A 20,344-nucleotide genomic window follows, 5' to 3' on the forward strand; every position below is an offset into this window, starting at 1 on the left:
AGATTGCTGAAATCTGCAAGAAACACTAGAAAGTAGAATGGTATCATCAGTTATGGAAGACACAAGCTGCCAGTTCCCTTCTCACTTCTGGAGAACTCTGGTGCAAGGTTGGGAGAAGCATTTCATCTCCAGTACACAACTAACAATCGAGCCTTGGGAGATCATGGCAGATTCCTTCTGCCTCTGGGTGTGGCAATCTGAACCGAAGCAAGGCACTGCAGGGTGTTCCTGGTGCCCTTCGGCTGATCTCCAGCCTGCTCACAGTGCTCCAGTGCTGTTTAGGCAGGGGCTGCAGAGTGTGACCACCGCTCAAAAACTGAAAGACCTTTATAAAACAAAACTAAGAAATCCCAAAGCACAACTGATCGGATTTTTAACCCTGCCCCCTTCCCCAAAATATCTCCTAACAAGTGCTATGCAGGCACAATTGATGCCACCACAAAGGGATAATTTCTGGCCAGTTCAGCCACAGAACACCTTATCTATCTACCAAGCACTCCTAGGAGGAGTTCATCAACTAACTATGCAGCCCCAGGGTAGAAAGGATCACCTAATTCCACGTTCCAGTCTCAATGCAACCAAGTCATTTAGGCTGAGAAACTAAGCAAACTGCTACATTAACAAATTACGTTTTAATTTTTTTTTTAAATCACACAGAAACCTAAAAACCTCTGGGACTCTGACAGTACTTGCAAAATTACTGTAATAACACAGAACACTAGCACAATTGTATCTGTACTGTCTGAAGAAGTTGGTATAAATATTGCCCTTGAAGCTAACAGATCTTTTGCTAGAGTGACTTAACATGTTGATTTTGTGACCTGTGTTTATGCAACCCAGTCTGAACGTTTAACTCAGAATACAGCATGAAAATAGAGACATGTACAAAAGGAATGTGCACCGCCAGCAGTTCTCTTCCTAAAACTCCTCATATCTGAGAACACGTTAAGCACTGCCACTGTTTAATAGTTAGGCGTGTAGGCAATACAAAACACCCAATTGTCACAGAAAGCACTTAATTTTCTACACTGCCCAAGGATTGCATTAGTGTATGTAAGAAAATATATGTAACAAATTTGTCCTAATATAAAAAAACCCCAGGTTAAGAGAGAGCAACATGCTGCTGTAAATACAGCATCTGACAAAGTTAAATAACTACAGGCTGCATTTTTATCCACTTCACCCACAAAGTGTAATTGCTGGCATTGGCAGGAAGTTTGTCCTCCCAAAGACAACCTACCAGAACACGATTTTAGTTCTATTTAGTGTAGTTTAATCTTGCCACATTTCACAGCTCATTCTGCTGTTAGCAATCAAAACAAATGTAAGCAAAACGTATACTTTACTCAGCATAAAGAATGCTCATACACAGTAGTAAACAAAAGGAGAAAGCAAAGCCCAAAGACCAAACTTAAACCAGATTTGCAGCTATTTTAACACAGTGAAGATTGAAATGAACTTACAGTAAGATTCCAGTTGATCTGGGGTATTCTTGTGTGAAGGTTGAGACTGAACAAAAGCAGGAGAGCCCCGGTGACCACCAGTGCACTGCAGCTCACGAACTCAAAGAAATAAAGGCCCTCACAAGGGGAGCATTCCATGATGGTCTCTATGCAGATGAACGCGGTCAGCGCCAAAAGCTGGGAAGAAAAACAAGCGGGGGAAAAAAATAAATAGATTTCCACATTTTGAAAGTAGCCACAAGTATTCCTGAAATTTCCATTGGGAACATGATCGGTTTACACTCAGGAATGTGTGATTTTAGTTTACAACAGGGCACTGTGTAGGGAGCAAAAACAAAAGCAAAGTAATGTAAGATTTTCTGGATTTGTCCCATTCAACAAAGAATACTTGGGCACAATTACAAGGACTCTAACTTCAAAATGACCAAGACACCCCAAAAAGCATGAAACCCTTGCAGGCCACTGGCTTAACATGCAAACAGCACCTCAAACATTTTATTGCATTTTTTACTCATGATACACCATTCCAAATCTAGAAGATGGAATGCATTTGTCAACCTCAAGCACAATTACAGAGTATTAATGTTGTGTGATTGTGAAAGACACGTCAATAAAGATTATTACTTAAAATTCACTACCAACTGAGATCTAAATCAATTCAAAACAGAACAGGTTCTGGATTTCTACCAGTCTCCAAAAATTCCTGCCTTTTTCACATTCATCATCATCAGTACACTATATTTCATATTAAAACACATTTTATCATTCTCTTATAGAACAATAAAACAAGCAGCTAAGAGATGAAGGAAAATCCCCTGGTGCTGCAATCACAAACATGGAACTGGGATAATGATAGGTCACTCTAGATTCAGAGGATATACTGGAAGAGTTAACACGTGTGCACTCTGAATTCAACAAGAGTTGAATTCACCATTTAGGCTAAAACCCTAACACTCGCTGTACTTGAAAATAAAGTCTGCCCAGTGGACAGAACTAAAATATATCACCCCCAGAGGCCAGTACCAGCCAGCAGGGACAGCTGCCACTACCATGGGACATCACTGGCACACCATGGGCTCACAGCTCTCACACCACGTCTGAAGCATCTGCATGGATGTTTTGGGAGTTTTTTCTTGTTTTGTTGGGGTTTCTGCATTTTCCAGGACAAGCAAGGAAGGCCTTAAGAATGTTTTGCTTTGGTTTTCAGGACAACCACCCCCATCCACCCACTGACATTTTTTAGAAAGAATTCTCTTCTTGCTGTGCCACAAAATTCTATCGAGGCTGCAGTAAGCACTTCAATCTGAGGATGAGGAACTAAGGGAGATTCTTTCCTCAGAGCCAAATATTCAACAATCTGAATCTTTCGCACAAACATAAGTTTAGAAGATTGACAGAAGCCAGGATAAAAACCAATTTCTGTTAAACTTTGCCAATTTCAGTGTTTTGCAGATACGCTTCCTTCAAGCACTCTTTATGCTTCATCCATTGGTTTGTCTTTGCCTCCCACAACAAAACTTGCAAAATGAAGAAATAGGATTTTGAAAGAAGTAACCAAGAAAGCATTTTTGCCACTAACATGAGCAGTAATTCTAAGAAAAGGACAATACCCCTCATGCTCCTTTGCCACATACTTCAGAATACAGCAGAAAATGTAAATTTAAAACCAGATTAAAACTCAATCAAACTACTTTAATAAAAAAACTTGCACTTGGTTGGAAAGCCTCTCACAGTTCACTTAGCACATGTTCATTAAAGACAGCAGATGCCACACTAATTTTTGTCAGCTAACAGAGCAGGCCAATTCACATCAAACAAATTCTCAATGGATATCCAGTGATTAAACACTTCAGATTTATCTTTGACATTGAATAGCTTCAGAAAGAAAGATCATGCGTGAAATTGAATATTCAGAATCAAAGCAGAATCAAAGTCAAACTATGATTTCAGCAATGACACACATACCAAAAAAATTACTGTCCAGACACAGCCTCATTTTAAAGTATCAGCATGTAATGAAGTTTATCTTCTCTGTTAACACAAGCCTCAAAACTGAAGATGACACTGAATGCAATTTTTAAAAAAAGCTTTAAAAACCAATCCTTGCTCTTTCAAGAAGGATCAACATCACACATAAATACTAAATGTTAGCCAGCAAAATTTCTACTTCTAGATTCTCCAATATAATAAAGTTTCTATTTTTCTTGACACTATTTTTAATATATTATGATACTTGTAATCTTTTTTTGTTCTTTTAAAAGGTATGGTTCTGCAATATTCTCTAGAAATACTGCAGTACAAGCCCCATATACTAGGTTCATTTTCTCAAATCATGAACTGTGCCACCAACATTAGGCTGAAGGAGCCAAAATCTCTGGGCACATCAGGGGCAGCACTGGACAACAACTATGGTGTTTTGCTGATAAACTTTTACACTGACTCTTCTCCACACCAGGCAGCATTGTTTCTTCAAGGCCAACACACCCATATTGGCTGGCAAAGCTCAAAAGAGACCAAAGAGTTTCCTGCAAGCAGCATTAGAAATTAATTATGTACTGAAGAGGCACTTGGAGCAATGAACTCAAATAATCCTGTGTTATTTACATATTCCCAAGCTCGGAATTAATGAACTCCAGAGCAATTCTACATTTAGACTTCATTTTATCCCTTAAGAAACTATAAAATACATTTACCTGTGACACACTCTTATAAGAAAAAAACCTTAGCTGTGTACACTTAGGCCTGACTTAACCCAAAGCATTTCAAATGCAAGTAAAGTGCCATCAGTTTAGGATGTGCAGCAGCAGCAGCAGTGGCCTGGGGTGTGGCAGCCCAGGGTACTGATGAATTCATCAGAGAGGCTGGGAGAAAACCTCAGCTGCTCCCCTGTCTGATGGAGGGAGACAGCAAAACGACGATAGTCCCATAACACACCATTTATTTTTATCTCTTTGGTACTTCAAATAAGATTACAACTAGATCTGTTAGCATTTTTCTTGCAATAAAAATACATGTTCCCCTTCTCAAAGACTGTCCATGCTGCCAGTGCTAGAGATAATACCCTCCTGCCACCTGCCACTCCTGTCTCACAGCAAAGCCATGGCAAAACATGAAATCCACACATTAATCACTTCATCAGAAAAAAGCTGTCCTACAGAAACTTCCTTTTTCCTAATCACAACAGAAATCTCAATCCTCAATGCAAAATAGATTCTCTTTAAAACATCAGGATGATCTTGTCCTCCATCCAACACATTTATAAACTTGCCAGAAGCATCCTCCTAACTTGTAACAAGTTACATGAAACTTCAATAAAACATACTTACTATCACTTTCACTGGGCATTCACTCAGAGAGGAATCTTTTTTTTCAATAAAAAGGCAAACTACTCAAAATTCAATAAATTAAAGTGAAATACACAAGGCTCACCCCACAGCCCCATGACTTACTCAGACATCTTAAAAGTGTTGTGCAAATGCTGCCACATGAACCAAAGCTGCTTCTCAAAGGCCACGGCTCATCCAGTGATCGGGTTCATTAAAAAAACACCTATCCTGTGTTAATATTCATTATCATTGTGGCTTTTAATTGATGAAATAACTTATGAGGCAGTGTACATAAACGAGGCCATGAATTCACACGGAACACCCCTGGCTGGCACGGCTGAGAGGCAGAGTGAGTGCCACCCCATGAACTGCAGGCAAGTCCCTTCTCCTGATCTTCCTGGGCTCTGCCTGCTGCTCACATCCCACATAAAACTGCTGCCTTGCCTTTCCACGCTGACTACACACTCCCTCCTGGGAAGAGGAAGCAAGGATCAAGAACCTCCAGCCCTCCTGGGAAACCTCCATGCTCCATCCAAGTCTGCACTGCTCCAGGTGACTGAGACACAGCTGCAGAGAAAAAGCCCAACTTCCCAAGTGCTACAGCTCAGTCCTTGCTCTGTAACACTCAAAACCCAGGATCCTGCTTCTGCCTCCCACAACTGCAGTTCCAAAACCTGCTAAAAAACCACAGAAAACCAGGGGAACGGCACAGTATCAGAGCACAGGTCTTGGCCAACAAAATACACCATGACATTTGTCCAACACAGGAGGCAACCCCCACTTTCAAATCACACATCTTTTCATACTTTAGGGTGATGAGATTTGACAACTTTTTCCACAGGCAGAAGTTTCAAGGCTGGTTTACCAAGGAAAAATGAGAAGCTGAATGTGGTGGAAATCTCCTCTTACATGAATTACTGCTCTTCCCCACAAATAACACAGCTACAGCTTTCTTGGGCCGAGGCAAGAGAGAAGGTTTTCTCTGATGGACAAAACAAACCTTTCCATTTGTTTTTTTCTGCACCAAGTACTTGGAGAGTTTTCTATTCCACTCTAATTCGTCCAACACCCTAAAATTTGTACAGCCCTTTTTTACTACTAATCCTTGTCTTTTTTTAGCAGTTGCTTTTGGTTTCTCTTCTACTTCCACTCTTCTTAGAGTAGGTACAGTGAATATTGCATTAAAATGCAACTTTGTCATGACGGAAGCATCTGCTAATTCTGGATGCTCAGGTCCAGGCAGAGCTATCCCAGGCCAGCTGCAGTAACACCTTTCTCTTGTAAGGATCTGCTCTACAAAGCAGGCTCAGAAGGAACGAGCTATGCTCAGGTAAGCTGAGGAAAGGCCTGGCTCTGCCAGTGTGTGCAGTGCAGCTCCCGTGCTGTGACAGAGCATCCCTGCCCTTCATCCCCCATCTGCCACCACCACATCTCACAGGCAGGAGGAAAAAGCCCCAAGCAGAGGGTTAAATAGGAGATGTGCTTCCCAATGATGCCATTTTGTGCTTTTAGCCCTGAATAAACTGGCAAGTGTTACTGCCCGGGGTGGGCAGCACTGCCGAGGTGATTCCTGCGCTGAGCCCCCAGAGCAGCTCCGTGGAGCCACCACAATTCAGAGCCACGGGATTCCCGAGAGCCTCTGCTCCAGGATCCAGTGTCCTTGGAGTCAGCCTCCCACCATTACTGCAATTCATCTCACTTTCCTGCACGCTGCCCTGGAGAAGGGCCCTTAATGAAGAAATCATCTGCCTCGGGGCTATGTAAATGGCTCATATTTACACCACTTTCTTGGCAACACAGGCACCCCAGACATAAAACACTGTACTTCCCAAAATGGAGAAGACCTGCCAGGTGACAGGTACCAACGCTGAAAAAGAAGTTTTAGGAGGTTGCTAATGGTGTATTTTTCCTGTCAGAATATGTTGTGTTAGATTTTTGAGAAAAATAATTAAAGAACTTAGCACTAAAAATAAAAAAGACAGTTCTGCAATGAAAACAAAGTAAAAAATGAGTTTTCCTGTTTATCTAAAACATTACCACAGAAAGCCTTATTGTGTGGTTAAATGACATAATTACACGTGATTTCCAAAAAACCACAAAATGGTCAGCATTTTTTCTGCCTGAAAAATACCCACAGAATTTCAGTAAGAATGTCACACTAGCAAGACATTTTTATATCCAGACTGTTTAAATTAATGGTACAGCAGAATACACATGCACAAAATAGGGAGGAATATATTGCTTTTACACTGCTTAAAGTATCTGAAGACTTTGAACTTTCTGGAATTAAAATCTAGATTTATTGTTCTCATTTCCTTGGCCCAGCAGTCCCAACTTTATGCATGAAACGAAGTGAGTCTCGTTCCTTGCAAAGCACATGCAATTCCCACATCTGAAACAGCTGGCACAGATATGAATATTTGGGATCATATGGCTCAAACACAGTCCTGCTCCTCCAGCAGGAAACCATCTTTTACCCTAAGCAAAAAATGACTGATTTCCCGCCTGCTCCTGCTCTGCATCCTCAAGACTCCATGAAAAGTGTTATTAACTCTGGTAGGAGGCTGCAAGGGGCCTTAAATCACAAAGGAGCATTAAAACTTCCCTGCAAGATAGAAAGTTTAGGAAAACAACACTTATCAGAGAGGGAAGCTAAAGCACCACCAGTGACTCAGCACCCTGGGTAAACTAAATTGTGCTCTAATGGCACAAAAAAATCAAACCAACCCAGAGAAATTCAACCAGGCGCCCAATTCACCTCTGATCTGGTTTTGCTGGTGATGGTAGAAAAAGAAGCACAAAATATGAGTTTCATCATTGCACCTCTAGTGTTTTACACTGAGCTGCAAAGTTTTCATTATTTCTTAGTTCACTTTTGGCTGTAATGTGGCAAAACTCCAGTGCATTAAATATTGTGGAATCTTTACTAAATCAGCTGATCTTTTGCCACCTCCAGCAGTTTTCTATAACCCTAAGATTCAGCTACTGCTGACTTACCCTTCTCAATTTAGGCAGAAAAACAATTCTAAATACAGAACATATTGCTGAGGCCTGAAGCATTTTGACAGTGTATTAGGAGAAAGGGTCATATTTAAGAGTGAGGGTAATCAACACTCAACAACAGAATGATTTTTTTTTCAGAGCATTTATGACACCTAAACTAAGGCTTATTCCACAAAAATAATTAATTGAACTACAGTGAACAGAAGAATTTCTCAACTGGCTAAACCAGAAATGCAACAATTTTAAAGTGAACTTAATCATATAATCTAGAACAAAAAAAGCTACAGACATGATGTGGTGACTTATTTCCTGCTAACTGCATTAGTACAGAGTTTTGTTATTGCTTGGACACACATATACAACAAACATTCTTATCTGCTAGATAAATGCAAAACCAATTCCAGTTCAAGTACCATTAAACACATAGTAGGTTTTGACAGATAAAACAAATATAGTTCTTCCTAAGAAAACGAAAACAATGACCCCCTCCCCAAAAAAGTCTGATTTAGATGTATTTTAGGTTTTATCCAACAAGCAGTTGACCAAACGAACCACTGACCAGCATCTGAAGCCAAGGCACATTGCAAGGAGGCTTTTGTTTTAGGCACATGACATTACCCCACTGAAATCTGAATGAGATTCAAACCAACCTTCCAGATTAGACAAAAATGAATGTAGTGTGCCACCTGTCCCATAAACAAAAGCCCATCAACAGTTTTTTAGCAACCCCACCCTACAGGAAGGTTCATTTGAAGACCATACAGAGAGCCATGCTTTAAACAAAGCCAAACAAAGCCACCAATTCCTCTCCACAGGAATCCATGCCTCCAGTCCCCAGAAGCTTTAAGTCTTGTGTAGCACAAATCAAAATATTTTCATAAGCAACAGGTCCTTCAAGACAATAATGAACAAAATCCCAACACAGAGTCTCACATTTTTAACTTTCCCATTCATATTCTGCATTAATCCCTTAATTCCTGAACAACCCAGCGAAGTGAACAACTCATAAATGGAAAGGTTTATTTTGTATCTACGGTACATGAATTGTGCCAATGGCTACAGTGAGTGCCATCAAACAGAAAAACTAAATGAGGTAGATGGTTCTTCATCCCTTTTTTTACTGTATCCCGATTTCTGAGGCTCAATTTTCCCATTCATTGTCTCGTGCTCATTTGGGCAGCGTCTGCAAGCAGAGATTTTACAGCCGTTCTAATTCCCAAGCCCCACAAGCTGGTCTGTTAACGATGCTCCCTGGTGCCAGAAAGGGCAGGCTCCTCAGAGGCAGCTGCAGCTCACCAAGGTCAGGCAGTCAAATTCTCTCCAGAAGCCTCAGTGTGCCCCTGCATGCTCCAGGGGAGCAAAGAGGGACAGGCCACCAGCCCAGGGAGCTCTGCACACAAACCACTGCAGTGTGGCCAGACCTCAGAACAGGGCTCCAGGGTGCTGATAAAAACCATAATTAAAGCACTCACACAACAGTGAGTGGAAATTCTTCAACAGCAGGACTACCCAGCTAGGTTTCTTCAAGTCTAATTTTATCACAATCTGACCAGCATTTGCATATCATGTTCTTCAACAAGATAGGCAAAAATAGGTCAAAGAAACCATCATACATTTCTTTGGTGCCACACTGAATGTAATTTTGTATGCACTGAGTCATCTGCATCTTCCTCAGCCACTGCCAGCTGCAAGTAGTGGGGGCAGAAGGGAGAATGAAGTATTTTCCCATTAGTCCCATTTGCTGCTATAGTCCTCCTCATGCAGGCTTTACCACAATAGTAACACAAAGTAAAAACTGGCTACAGGTAACAAAATGGAGACTAAATCCAGCTTAACTGCTCCATTCGCAAGCCTCACTTGCAGGCAACCAAAGCAGGGAAATAAAACCTTCCTTAAAAATCACTGCCAAATCCTGTCGGTCTTACAGACTGATTTAATAGTTAGTGTCACTGAAGTCAGCAGAGTCACCACTTTTGTATCAGCATTCATGAGTTGTTAGTAACACCTGTGAGGGTCACTCAGGAGGTACCTCCCAGTGCAGCCCCCACCTTTCCCTCCCCAGGCTCCCAGCAAGGGTGCAGTGTCCTCTCCACTTCCTGGCACTTATCCATTAAGTCAAGCTGTAAGGACACAGAGCTTATCATATCTTTGCTATTGGACACAGAGCTTACCATATCTTTGCTATTCAAACAAAGCGGGCAGATATAACTGCCCTGTTCTTGGGGCTGCACACACACGCTCTGCTGGAATACAGCACATTACTGAGATCCTACTTGTGTGATTTTTAAATAAAGTACAAAAAATCCCTATTGCTTTACTCATGAGAATTCTCTGTTCAGCTTTTAAAAAAGAAAAAATCAATACTTCTGAACTGGCTCCATGATCACAGGCCAGCCCGTGCTGGAAACCTGGCTAATCAAAACAATATTAAAACACAGTACAGTAAATCTGGTAACAAACAGATAAATTAAGTAATTTATTAGTTTTAAGAAGTAGAGGTATAATTATGAAATTTGTTAAGTGTTTGGTCTGCACAGACTCTAGTTTAATTACTCTGTTTGGCTATTTTATAAAGTGAAAGTTCTGCTTCATCACTATCAGAATCTGTCTCTATCCTTTAAAACCCCGTTTAATCCCAACTATGAGTAAACATCAAACATCCCACAAATACTAAGACAAGAAAGGAATTTTAATGAGAAAACAGTCAAGAACTTAAAGTAGTCTTACGGAATCCACTGAAGTTTTTTGGGTTTGTTTTTGTTTAAAGCAAATGGTGCAAAATGTCCCTGCAATCCCAACGTTCCCAAGACTGTAACCCGAAGGCCCCCTTAGATGCCATGCCTTAAAAGGCAAAAAGAGTCCAGACATCCCGGTGAAAGAGAACATTAAAACAAGAGATGCGGCCAGGACACGCAGAGCCCTGCCAGCTGCACGGGGGAGCGCCTCCGTGCCGGGCGGACAGGCTGACACAGGGGCTGCAGGAGCACAGAGCAGCACAGGGCTGCAGGAGCACAGAGCAGCACCGAGCAGCACCGAGCTGCAGGAGCACAGAGCAGCACAGAGCAGCACAGAGCAGCACCGAGCTGCAGGAGCACAGAGCAGCACCGAGCAGCACCGAGCTGCAGGAGCACAGGGCTGCAGGAGCACAGAGCAGCACCGAGCAGCACCGAGCTGCAGGAGCACCGAGCAGCACCGAGCAGCACCGAGCTGCAGGAGCACAGAGCAGCACCGAGCAGCACCGAGCTGCAGGAGCACCGAGCAGCACCGAGCTGCAGGAGCACCGAGCTGCACCGAGCTGCAGGAGCACCGAGCAGCACCGAGCTGCACCGAGCTGCAGGAGCACAGAGCTGCAGGAGCACAGAGCTGCAGGAGCACCGAGCAGCACAGAGCCCCGCTGCCCCTGCCCAGCTGCACGTCCTGGGCTCAGCGCAGCCGTGCCCTGCAATGCCGTGAGCAGCACCGAGCCCTGCAGCGTGCCCTGCCCCAGCTCCGCCCTGCACACCGGGGCTGCGCAGCTGCGCCACGGCAATTCGAAATGTTACTCCTTACAACGGCATCTCTGCTTTAAATACCAGTGTGCTTAACAAAAGGTTTCGTCTACATTAGATAAAAAAAGTTTCCAAGCATTAAATGCAACAATTAGTTTCTTTCAGAAGAGCTTGTCATCAAACAGCTAATTAACCTATTCAAGACATTCCAGTGGCAGTATCAATTTGTAGCATGAAAGTAATTTATAGCATGAAAATAATTTCCTGAGACAGAAGTTACTACAGATTGTTAAAGACTTGGAGAACTTAAGCATTTAGAAATATTCACAACCATGCTCGTTGCTTTCTTGCCACAAGTATTTCAGTTCAAAAATGTACAAAAGTACAGAAAATTCCTAATATGGAAATGGTTGTAGTCAATTCACAAAATAAGTTTTTTTTGGAAAAAAACTGCCAGACCTGTTTTGAGCGAGGCTGTATCACTGGCAGGTTTGCAGCATTTGAAAACGCCCTGGGTTAACTTCAGTGAAAGTCACAGCAGAAGCAGCACCTCGTGCAACTCAAGACACAGCACAGGACGTGCTCCTGCTCACTGGCACTGCTGGGCTGTCAGGCTCTCCTGAATGAAGCAAACAACCCCAGCCAGGTCAGCTCACTTCCAACCCAATCATTTTCAGAATGTAGATACAAGCTAAAGAAAATTTAAAGACACGCAAGCATCAGCACATGAATACCAAGTTACACATTAAGAGAAGTTTAACTGGATGCTGGAATGCTTATCTGGGTAAAAATGCATCATATTCTTCCACAAGCTAAGGCATTACACACCAGAGCCTTAATTACAGTTCATTAGACACCACAGTCAGGAATCTGATACTCTGAGTTATAGTTCCCCATTTAATTTGCACACGGTGAGATTAAAACATCAGAGCATCTCTGCTCACCTGAGCCCCCACTGTGAACTGTGAGTGGCCGCTCACTCGGGGTGAGAGCTCCACCAGCTCTAGGACCTCTCTGCTCATTGCCAGCAATATTTCTGACCCATCTTCTCCCTACTCATGGCCGGGTGTTCTTACGCCTATTCTACAGCAGATTGGTGTTGTCCAGCTTTTGCTTCCCTCCTCCCATGTTCTGGAGTTGATGGCACAAGCTTCAGGGAAACCTAAACATCACTTCCATGTTTTGGAAGCAACTATGCAAATCATCTGAGAATTAGGTGACTTTTCTTTTTTAAAAATAAGAATGTATTCTTAATTGCAGCTCTAATAAGTGATGACTTCAGCACTACAGAACAACAGCAGTTGATCCATTGGTAAGATGATGCCTTGGAATTGCTACCTTGGAATTGGTAGCCTTGGAGTGGCTACCTAGAACAGAGGCTGGACAAGGTTAAAAGAATAAAACTAGGTATTTATTAAAGACCTTCAAAAGGCACATTTTGGGCAGTCAAAAACCTCTGGGAGGGGCTACTCCCAAGATGGACAATGGAGCTTTTCAGACAATTACAAATTTGGTCCATTTACTTATCAGAGGTTAATCCTCCAATTACAGCTTCAGGTAATGAAGTCATATTTCCACAGTTTCCTCCCTTCCAATTCACTTTTGTTTGTACTTTCTGGGGCCTGAGGCTGCAGGGTGTCCTTGAATTCCAGGCCTAAAGGAATTGTTTTGTCTGACCAAAACATGAAGAGAGTTAACCAACACTCTATATGGAGTTTATACACTAATGCAGTACAGGATTTGAAAAATATAAAAGCTGAAATCCTAAGGCATCAAGATGTCTCTTCACTGTGCATTTAATTTTCTTCGTTCTTTGTATGCAAAATTTCAGTACAAAATTATGTGCTGAGGTCCTGAAGCAAGAGAGATTTTGATGAAATGCAGCGTTGAGCACAGGATGATGATGGCTGCTGGAAAGTGTGCAAGCTGATTTTGAAAAACGATGCACTAACTCTCACCAGAAGTAACAGATTCCTCCAACACTGATTATGTTACAACCTCTTAAATTTCTAGTCCTTGTCTTTCTTATCTCAAGATGATAATTAAATCACTAGGGAGCCTCATCAACAAAAGATATTACCAGAAACATTCCAAGAAGTAAAGAAAGCTTTCCAATTATTAATACCATGAGAACTACATTAGTGTAGTGCATCTATTACTATTGCACTGGTTCATTATGGAAGGGGAAAAAATACAGCATACTTGGTACAGACATAGTAGGAATTTCTTCTGAAATCAGAATTTAAAATCTATCCACCATCTTAAGAGGGAAATTAACAGGAATTTGGAGTTTACTGGCAGGAAGATACGACCATGGCCAGATGGTAGTTAAGAGAGACCATGAAAGAAACCAAAACCCATTTACCTTTCTGTGGGAAGACAGACACGGTGATTTCTTTAGTTGTTCACAGAAACAATAAAAAGCAAAGCTAAACAGAATTAGCTTATTATTCTTCCACAGTAAATATCAGGATAAAAATATCACCATACACCAACATAGATCCACACCTTTTAAAGAGAAATCTTTTTGAAGCAAAGTCAAGAGTTTCAGAGGCACTGAAGAGACACCCGAACACTATTTCTAAGCATATTGGTGCATTTCAAATTTAATCCTCTCAATATGATATAACAGCCTTTTTATAAGGCCAAATACCAGAGATCGCCAGTATCTGCTGTGATACTGAACATCTTCTGAACAAGCAGCTACAAATGCCACTGAAAATCAAAGCTCAGCACATGACAGAAAAAAAATCACCATTTCTTAGAGTAGCAGTCATTCATTGTTTGGAGAGTATAAGAGAATAAAAAGGTGGACGATGCAGATCATCACAGAGTGACTACAAATTGCCAGTGTGATCCTGGGATGAAAGAGGAGAAGTGTCTGGGAAAGTGACACTGCAGAGTGGTGGGACCCAGCCCAAAGCCCAGCACTGCTCAGGCTGTGGCTGCTGAGAGCCCCTTGTCCAGCACTGTCCAAAGCCTTCTGTCCTGCCCCGTGCAGCGTGAACAGGGCTGGCTGAGGGCAGGAGGCTCAGGAGGAGCTACAGCAAGGGGCAGTGTTAGCACAGGAATAAAGAGCTATAAATTGCTCCAACTAAATCCACAACCAAAAGGAGAAAGGCTTCCGTCCCTCCAAAGCGCAGAATAAATGAAGAGAACTAAATCTTAAGGTGAAACCATCACCTGTGAATAAAAAAGGCAGGTACGGGGCTGCCAGGGACTTGAAGTTCCCTCTGAGTGTCTCCTGCAGTGCTCTGCTTTTCACCAGGAGCACGGAGCACTTCCCACCAGGACTGATGGCCTGGCTGCTGTGACCTCCTCAGAACATCACCCCATTGCTCCTGGGGGGAGTTCCACTCCCTGGAACTGAATTAACACCCCACCGACAGAAATCCAAACTCACCACAACCAATGCAAAAGCAACCTCCCTTCATTCACACCGATCCAGTGGTTGCCTGGATCTTCCCTAAATTACAGACGGCAGCTGCCTGGGAAGCACCCGGCTCCCTGCTCCAGCCGCCCATTCCCAGTTGGGAATCACACCCAGAGCACTGCAGGGGCAAAGGAGCAGCCCAGCCAGACACGGCCTCAGATGTGACACATCACACACAGGTGGGAGGTCGGGGGCTCCCTCTAATCCTCCCCTCCAGTGGAGATGCTGAGCTCAAGACACAAGAAGAAAGCAATAACTAAATAGGAGATTAATGAGCACCTCAGAATAGCTTTCAACCAGATTCTAATAGTCAGCAATTAGCTTATTCCTTGGAACATAAATGTTATTACTTTAATTTTCTAATATAATTAACAATGAGAATTCTCAATAGTCTTATTACCCATATAGGCATGCATTCCTGGCTTATGAATTTTGTTTTCTTCATCACAACAGAACCTGACAGCCCAGAGTTCCACTGTAGTCCTGGCCTCCACAACCCATTTCTGAATCTGGAGATGTATAATGACAGTAAGGCATAAAACAACTTTTTTTTTCAATGCACAGCTACTCTCCACCAGTGAAGATGGAACTTTTTATTCCGAAAACTGTGAACATCTGAACTGCTATTCCCACCAGATTTCATTTAGCTCAAACTGCTGCCTCCCCTGGCAATATCAAATGCTACAGACAAGAAGACGAGCAAGCATGGAGTGATACTTCCCAGTGCACTCATCAGCATCTCGCAGCTCAGAGACCTCCCAAGCAGAGGTATTATCTTCTTTAAAAGGAATTTCTGATGGATTTTTGTAGCATTTGGAACAAATACATTAGGAGAAGAATGTCTAGGGCTGTCTGAGCCACAGAAGCCATCACCAACCACCACAAATGCCATCCATCCCCTTCAGCCAGCACATGCTAAGGGGTTTCTGCCTCTTGCTGCTCCCACCAGAAGGTTGCTCTGTGATCCCACTGCTCCAGGTAAACAATTCCTGACTGCTGCCAATGTCGCCGGAAGGCACCAGGCACAATTCTTCACACCCACTGGCCCAGCTGTTAAAGGTGATACATGTTACTTTAAATCAAGTGCCTGTGCAAACCTGGCAGGATTCCAGTGAGAATCAATGGGCTTCCCAACAGGATCCTGCCTGGTTTTCCTTTCCTTCAAGCCTATATCAACAGCCCACCTGAAGCCACACTCCCAAAAAAACTGAGCAGCAGACAAAGGGCAGCCACAACTGGCCAGGGGAATTTCAGTAGGATATATGTCTATGCCCAGCTTTAATGACAGTAAGATCCTTGAAGGTGCAGAATTACAATAACCAAGGAAAAATAATAATAATGCATTTTGAAAAGCTGAAAACTAAAATAAAGAGGCAGGGAAAAAAGCAGACAATCTCATCTAAAATGAAACTATTTCCAGCAAAGAGGGGGTACCTCCTAACCAGCCCATCTCCTTGGCATGACAGAATGGGCCCCTCCTGACTCCCCACAGTAAACACCTCTTTTCAGCAAGCACACTCAGGAAAAGGAAAAACTGTCCTTAGGAAATTCAAGGGAATGGGGAGAAAGTACTGAAATAAAACAAATAATTTGAGAACATCCATAGCAAAGTTTTCCAGTGATATCCATTTCATCATTGTACAGCAGTCTCTGTGGGAAGTATTACAGCCCTCAAAAGCATGAGAAACAAATTTATGCCAGAAAGAAATGAGAATAAACTCTAAAGAACATTCCTGCTCTGCTCTCCAAGGACAGCCACCTCTCACTCCTTCCATGAGAAAAGGTACTGGTCCTTTTAAATGCCAGAAGGTCAACGGAGACAACCTCTCCAAAGGAAAAACATTTCTTTGGTTAGCACACAAATGCACTGGCTTCTCCCTGACTTCCCTTTTGAGATCCAAGTCCCATTAGAACAAAACCAAAAGGCACAAACCAAACATGAAAGCTCCAAGCTACCTTAAGTACCCTCCCCGTCCATTTCCCTTCAGGCCCTTTGTGTGCCACTTCCCACCTGTCTGGGGACACCCTCAGGTGTCAGGAGCCCTGCACACTCCTTTTCGGATGTGGTCCAACACTCCCCACCTTCCTCCGAGCTGCTGCTGCGGCTGCAGCCCCAGTACAGAAGATGATCCCTCACAGATCCCAACAAACAACAAACTATTTCAACAAAACCCAACAAACCATTTCAACAGAACACTGAGATACAGGTAAAGGACTTCTTTCTGAAAAGCCACATACCTGGCAATAGTATTGTCAAAATCAGGGAAGTCATTTCAATGCTAAGCTGCTCCACATGGACCCTTTCCCTTACTCCCTCACTGCTTCTCACACTGCTGTTACTGACCACTGGCCAAGGACTAGGAACTCCTCAGCTTAGCCATAAAGAGGAGATGTAACCCCTAAATTGTAGATTTCCGGTCTGCAACCAAATCTAAACTTAGCAAAAACCAAAACAAGGCTGAGAAATAAGCTGCACAATACCATATATGAAACATCATCATAACCCATTACGCTGGTGTCCCTCCAAAGGATATTTTGGGGCATATTGTCTTGAAATATTAATGAATTAAAACTATTGTCCTCTCTAGCAGCACTTACCTTACTCCATATGCCTACAATGTCATCATGGTTTCCCTCTTGTAACAACCCCTTTATCTGAATCCATAAAGATAAATCTACAACAAATTAGCAGAGCCTTACACCTATTTTAAGTTATGTGGGGTTTTCCTCATTCCCTGTTCCTTCTGCTTGTGACAGTCAAAAATGGGCATTTGGAAGCAGGGCCATCCAAGCCACAAAGAGCAGCAGTTTTCCTTCCCTCAGCACCACAGGGCAGTTTGTAGGAAGCCCTTCAACCAAAGATTAGAACGAGCACGGCAATGTTTGCCTCGAGCTGATATTTTGCCTGTCAATCACAATGTATTTTAAGATAAATCCTGATGCTAAATGAAGCATATGCATTGTAATCTTTCCAGTAACATTCTTTTTTACTATACTACACTTAGAGACTTTTATCTTAACCAATACTTGCCTTTTCCTTTTTGTAGTGTTTTTTGAGTGCCAGGAGTTCCTTCTTGTTTTTAAGAAATAGAGTTCTACACCACAGACTTTGTTACATTTCAGTTCCTACAGTATTTTTGTAAAGGCATTATTGAATATTGTAATTGCGATAATTATACTTGGCAAATAAGCAACCTAAGTACACAGTGGAATGTGCTCTCTCTCTTTTCCAACACTGCTCAGTTTTCCATTGGGTTGCAAATGTCAGTAGTCTGCTCTTCCATTATCATGAATGAGGAGCTTTTTTGAGTACAAGTAACCAGGCTGAGGTGGTGCACAGCCTTCCACCCTTAGCTAGCTAATTTAATTTCTTTTTAACTGCTGCCCCTCTGCATATATACACTCCTGGGAACCACAGGCAATAGCTCAGATCATTCTTATGAAAAGGGTACAAAGCACGGCTCAGCTCCTCTCAAGACACTGCTCTACAAGTATCCATGTCCCCAACGATGAACTGGGAGCAGCAGTGTCTTTGTCCAGAGACAAGGAAACCTCTCTAACTCCAGCAGAGCATGGTTTTCCCCATCTTTCTTTACATGACTTAAAACTTATGAGGTGTACTCCACGTATCTTTGGGATTTGTTCCAAGCAAGTCAGATTTAATACTAAAGGATTCAGTTACAATCAGTAATTAGTCATTTTAATGATAAGTTTTTAACAAGACTTGCCGTGGTTATTAGTGTATTGCCGAAAGGATCTGCGGTAGGAACTGAAACAAAAATCCCGAGGGTGGATTATTTCAGCGTATCAGGCAGCACCACCCCAGGATTTCTACCACATGGACAGTTTTTAACAGCTCGAAGACAGGTAGATGTTGCACAGTGATGACAGATCCCTTGGCTCCAGGCCTGAACACACACAAGGCACACACTGCCGGTCCCTGTTGTTTTACTGGGCTAACACGCTCACTGCTACCACTTGGCTACCACTTGCAGAGCACGGATCCTACCCTGCGCTGAGGAGATGAGATGAAAACAAATCACACTTCCAAATCCTGGATTTTACTGGGCATTCAAAAAACATTAATTCATTACCGGAGTCCTCTATAAACTTGTGTGCAGCTAAAGCCAGGACACTTCCAATGTGTTTTTCATGAAACCTGTATGTGCAAGTTTTGCCTTGTACTAACCAGCAGTAATTTTAAATGCCAAAGTTATAAATATGAAATATTAAAATGTTCCTGCCATCACACTTCTCAAAGAACTTAAGTTACAAGAATTTGCAGCACCCTGTAAGATATTACTTTAAAATCTATTTCAAGGTGATTGCCATTTTCATAAAACACCTCTTTTCCTAATACCCTGAAAAACACATTTGTTGATTTGAAAAATATAAATACCATAGTGACTTGGAAAGCAGATCAGATGAAGGCAAACATCAGCACCAGCACCACAGAAACTGCTGAAAAGCTCTGGTGTTTATTACGTGTTTGACTGCTGGGGTGGTCCAAGCCTTGCACGGGCTCCATCAAGCTGAACCAGCTCAGGTGTCCAAAGCACACGAACGAACCCAGCTCACGTTTAATTTCACAATATAAAACCTCACGTTTGGTGTTCGGGGTTTTGTTAAGGGTTTCTTTCTTTTTACTCGGTGCACTTAGGAGAACTTGAGCCCGCTAAGGGCAAGCAGGCGAGCGAGGGCTCTGCGCGCTGCGGGCGGGTCCCGGGCACCGGGCGGGTCCCACGGGGGAACGGCGGAGCCTGCCCCGGGCACGGCCGGGAGGCGCCCCCGGGCACCGGGACGCTGTGAGCGGGCTCAGAAGGTGTGGCGCTGGTTCCGAGCCCGCCGTGCGGCGCTCCCCGGCCCTGCAGGGTTCGCTGGGCACGGCGGCGCTCCGCGGGCGCCCGGCCCAGGTGGAAGGCGCTCCCGCGGCCCCGGCAGCGCCGCACGGCCCGGCCGGGCCCGCCCCTCACACCGCCCGGCCGCAGCCCCGCTCCCCGCCGCGGTACTCACCACCTCGGCCAGCTTCAGCCTGCCCAAGGTGCCCCGCAGGTAGTCCAGGTCGCAGCGCAGGCCGCCCAGCCGCGGCGCTGGCTGACAGGCTCCGTGGTGGGCTGGTAGGGGCTGCTGGCCGCCGAGATCATGGAGGCGCTGGACGCCTCGCCGTCGAAGCCTTCCAGGTCATCGCCGTTCCTCATGGTGCCGGTGCTGCCGGTGCTGCCGGGGGATGACCGTGGGCTCCGGGCCGAGCGCCGTGCTCAGCTAAGGCAGCGAGGGCTGCATGGCCGCCCCGCGCCCGCCTCAGGCGCAGCGGTGCGGAGAGCGCCCGGGCAGCATCGCGCGGAGCGGGGCCGCGCTGCGGTGCGGAGAGGCGCGGAGCGCTGCCCGCTGCGGTGCGGAGAGGCGCGGAGCGCTGCCCCGCTGCGGTGCGGAGAGGCGCGCAGGATGCGCGGAGCGGAGCTGCGCTGTCCCGATGTGGAGCTGCGCTGTCCCGATGCGGAGCCGTGCCCCGGCCGGGGGCGCGCAGCCCGGAGCGCCGCAGCCCGCCCCGCCGCTCGGGGGCGCGCTCCCGGCTCCGCTGTCCTGGTTCTGATCCCGATGCCGGTCTCGATCCCGGTTCTGGTATCGATC

At 44.2% G+C, this 20,344-nt stretch overlaps 1 protein-coding gene across 1 annotated transcript in view; it reads right to left on the reverse strand.

Annotated features, from left to right (window-relative positions):
• The window catches only part of CMTM4 (CKLF like MARVEL transmembrane domain containing 4), a 37,401-nt gene extending 17,482 nt beyond the window's left edge, over positions 1–19,919 (reverse strand). The window contains 3 exon segments of the mRNA XM_038147744.1: positions 1,464–1,640; positions 19,727–19,794; positions 19,797–19,919. Of these exon segments, the coding sequence (XP_038003672.1) occupies positions 1,464–1,640; positions 19,727–19,794; positions 19,797–19,911 (360 nt within the window). The 5' untranslated portion in view covers positions 19,912–19,919.
• Between the last annotated feature and the right edge of the window lie 425 nt (positions 19,920–20,344).

This window comes from Motacilla alba, chromosome 11 (genome assembly GCF_015832195.1).
Source record: "Motacilla alba alba isolate MOTALB_02 chromosome 11, Motacilla_alba_V1.0_pri, whole genome shotgun sequence".
NCBI classification, from domain to species: Eukaryota; Metazoa; Chordata; class Aves; order Passeriformes; family Motacillidae; genus Motacilla; species Motacilla alba.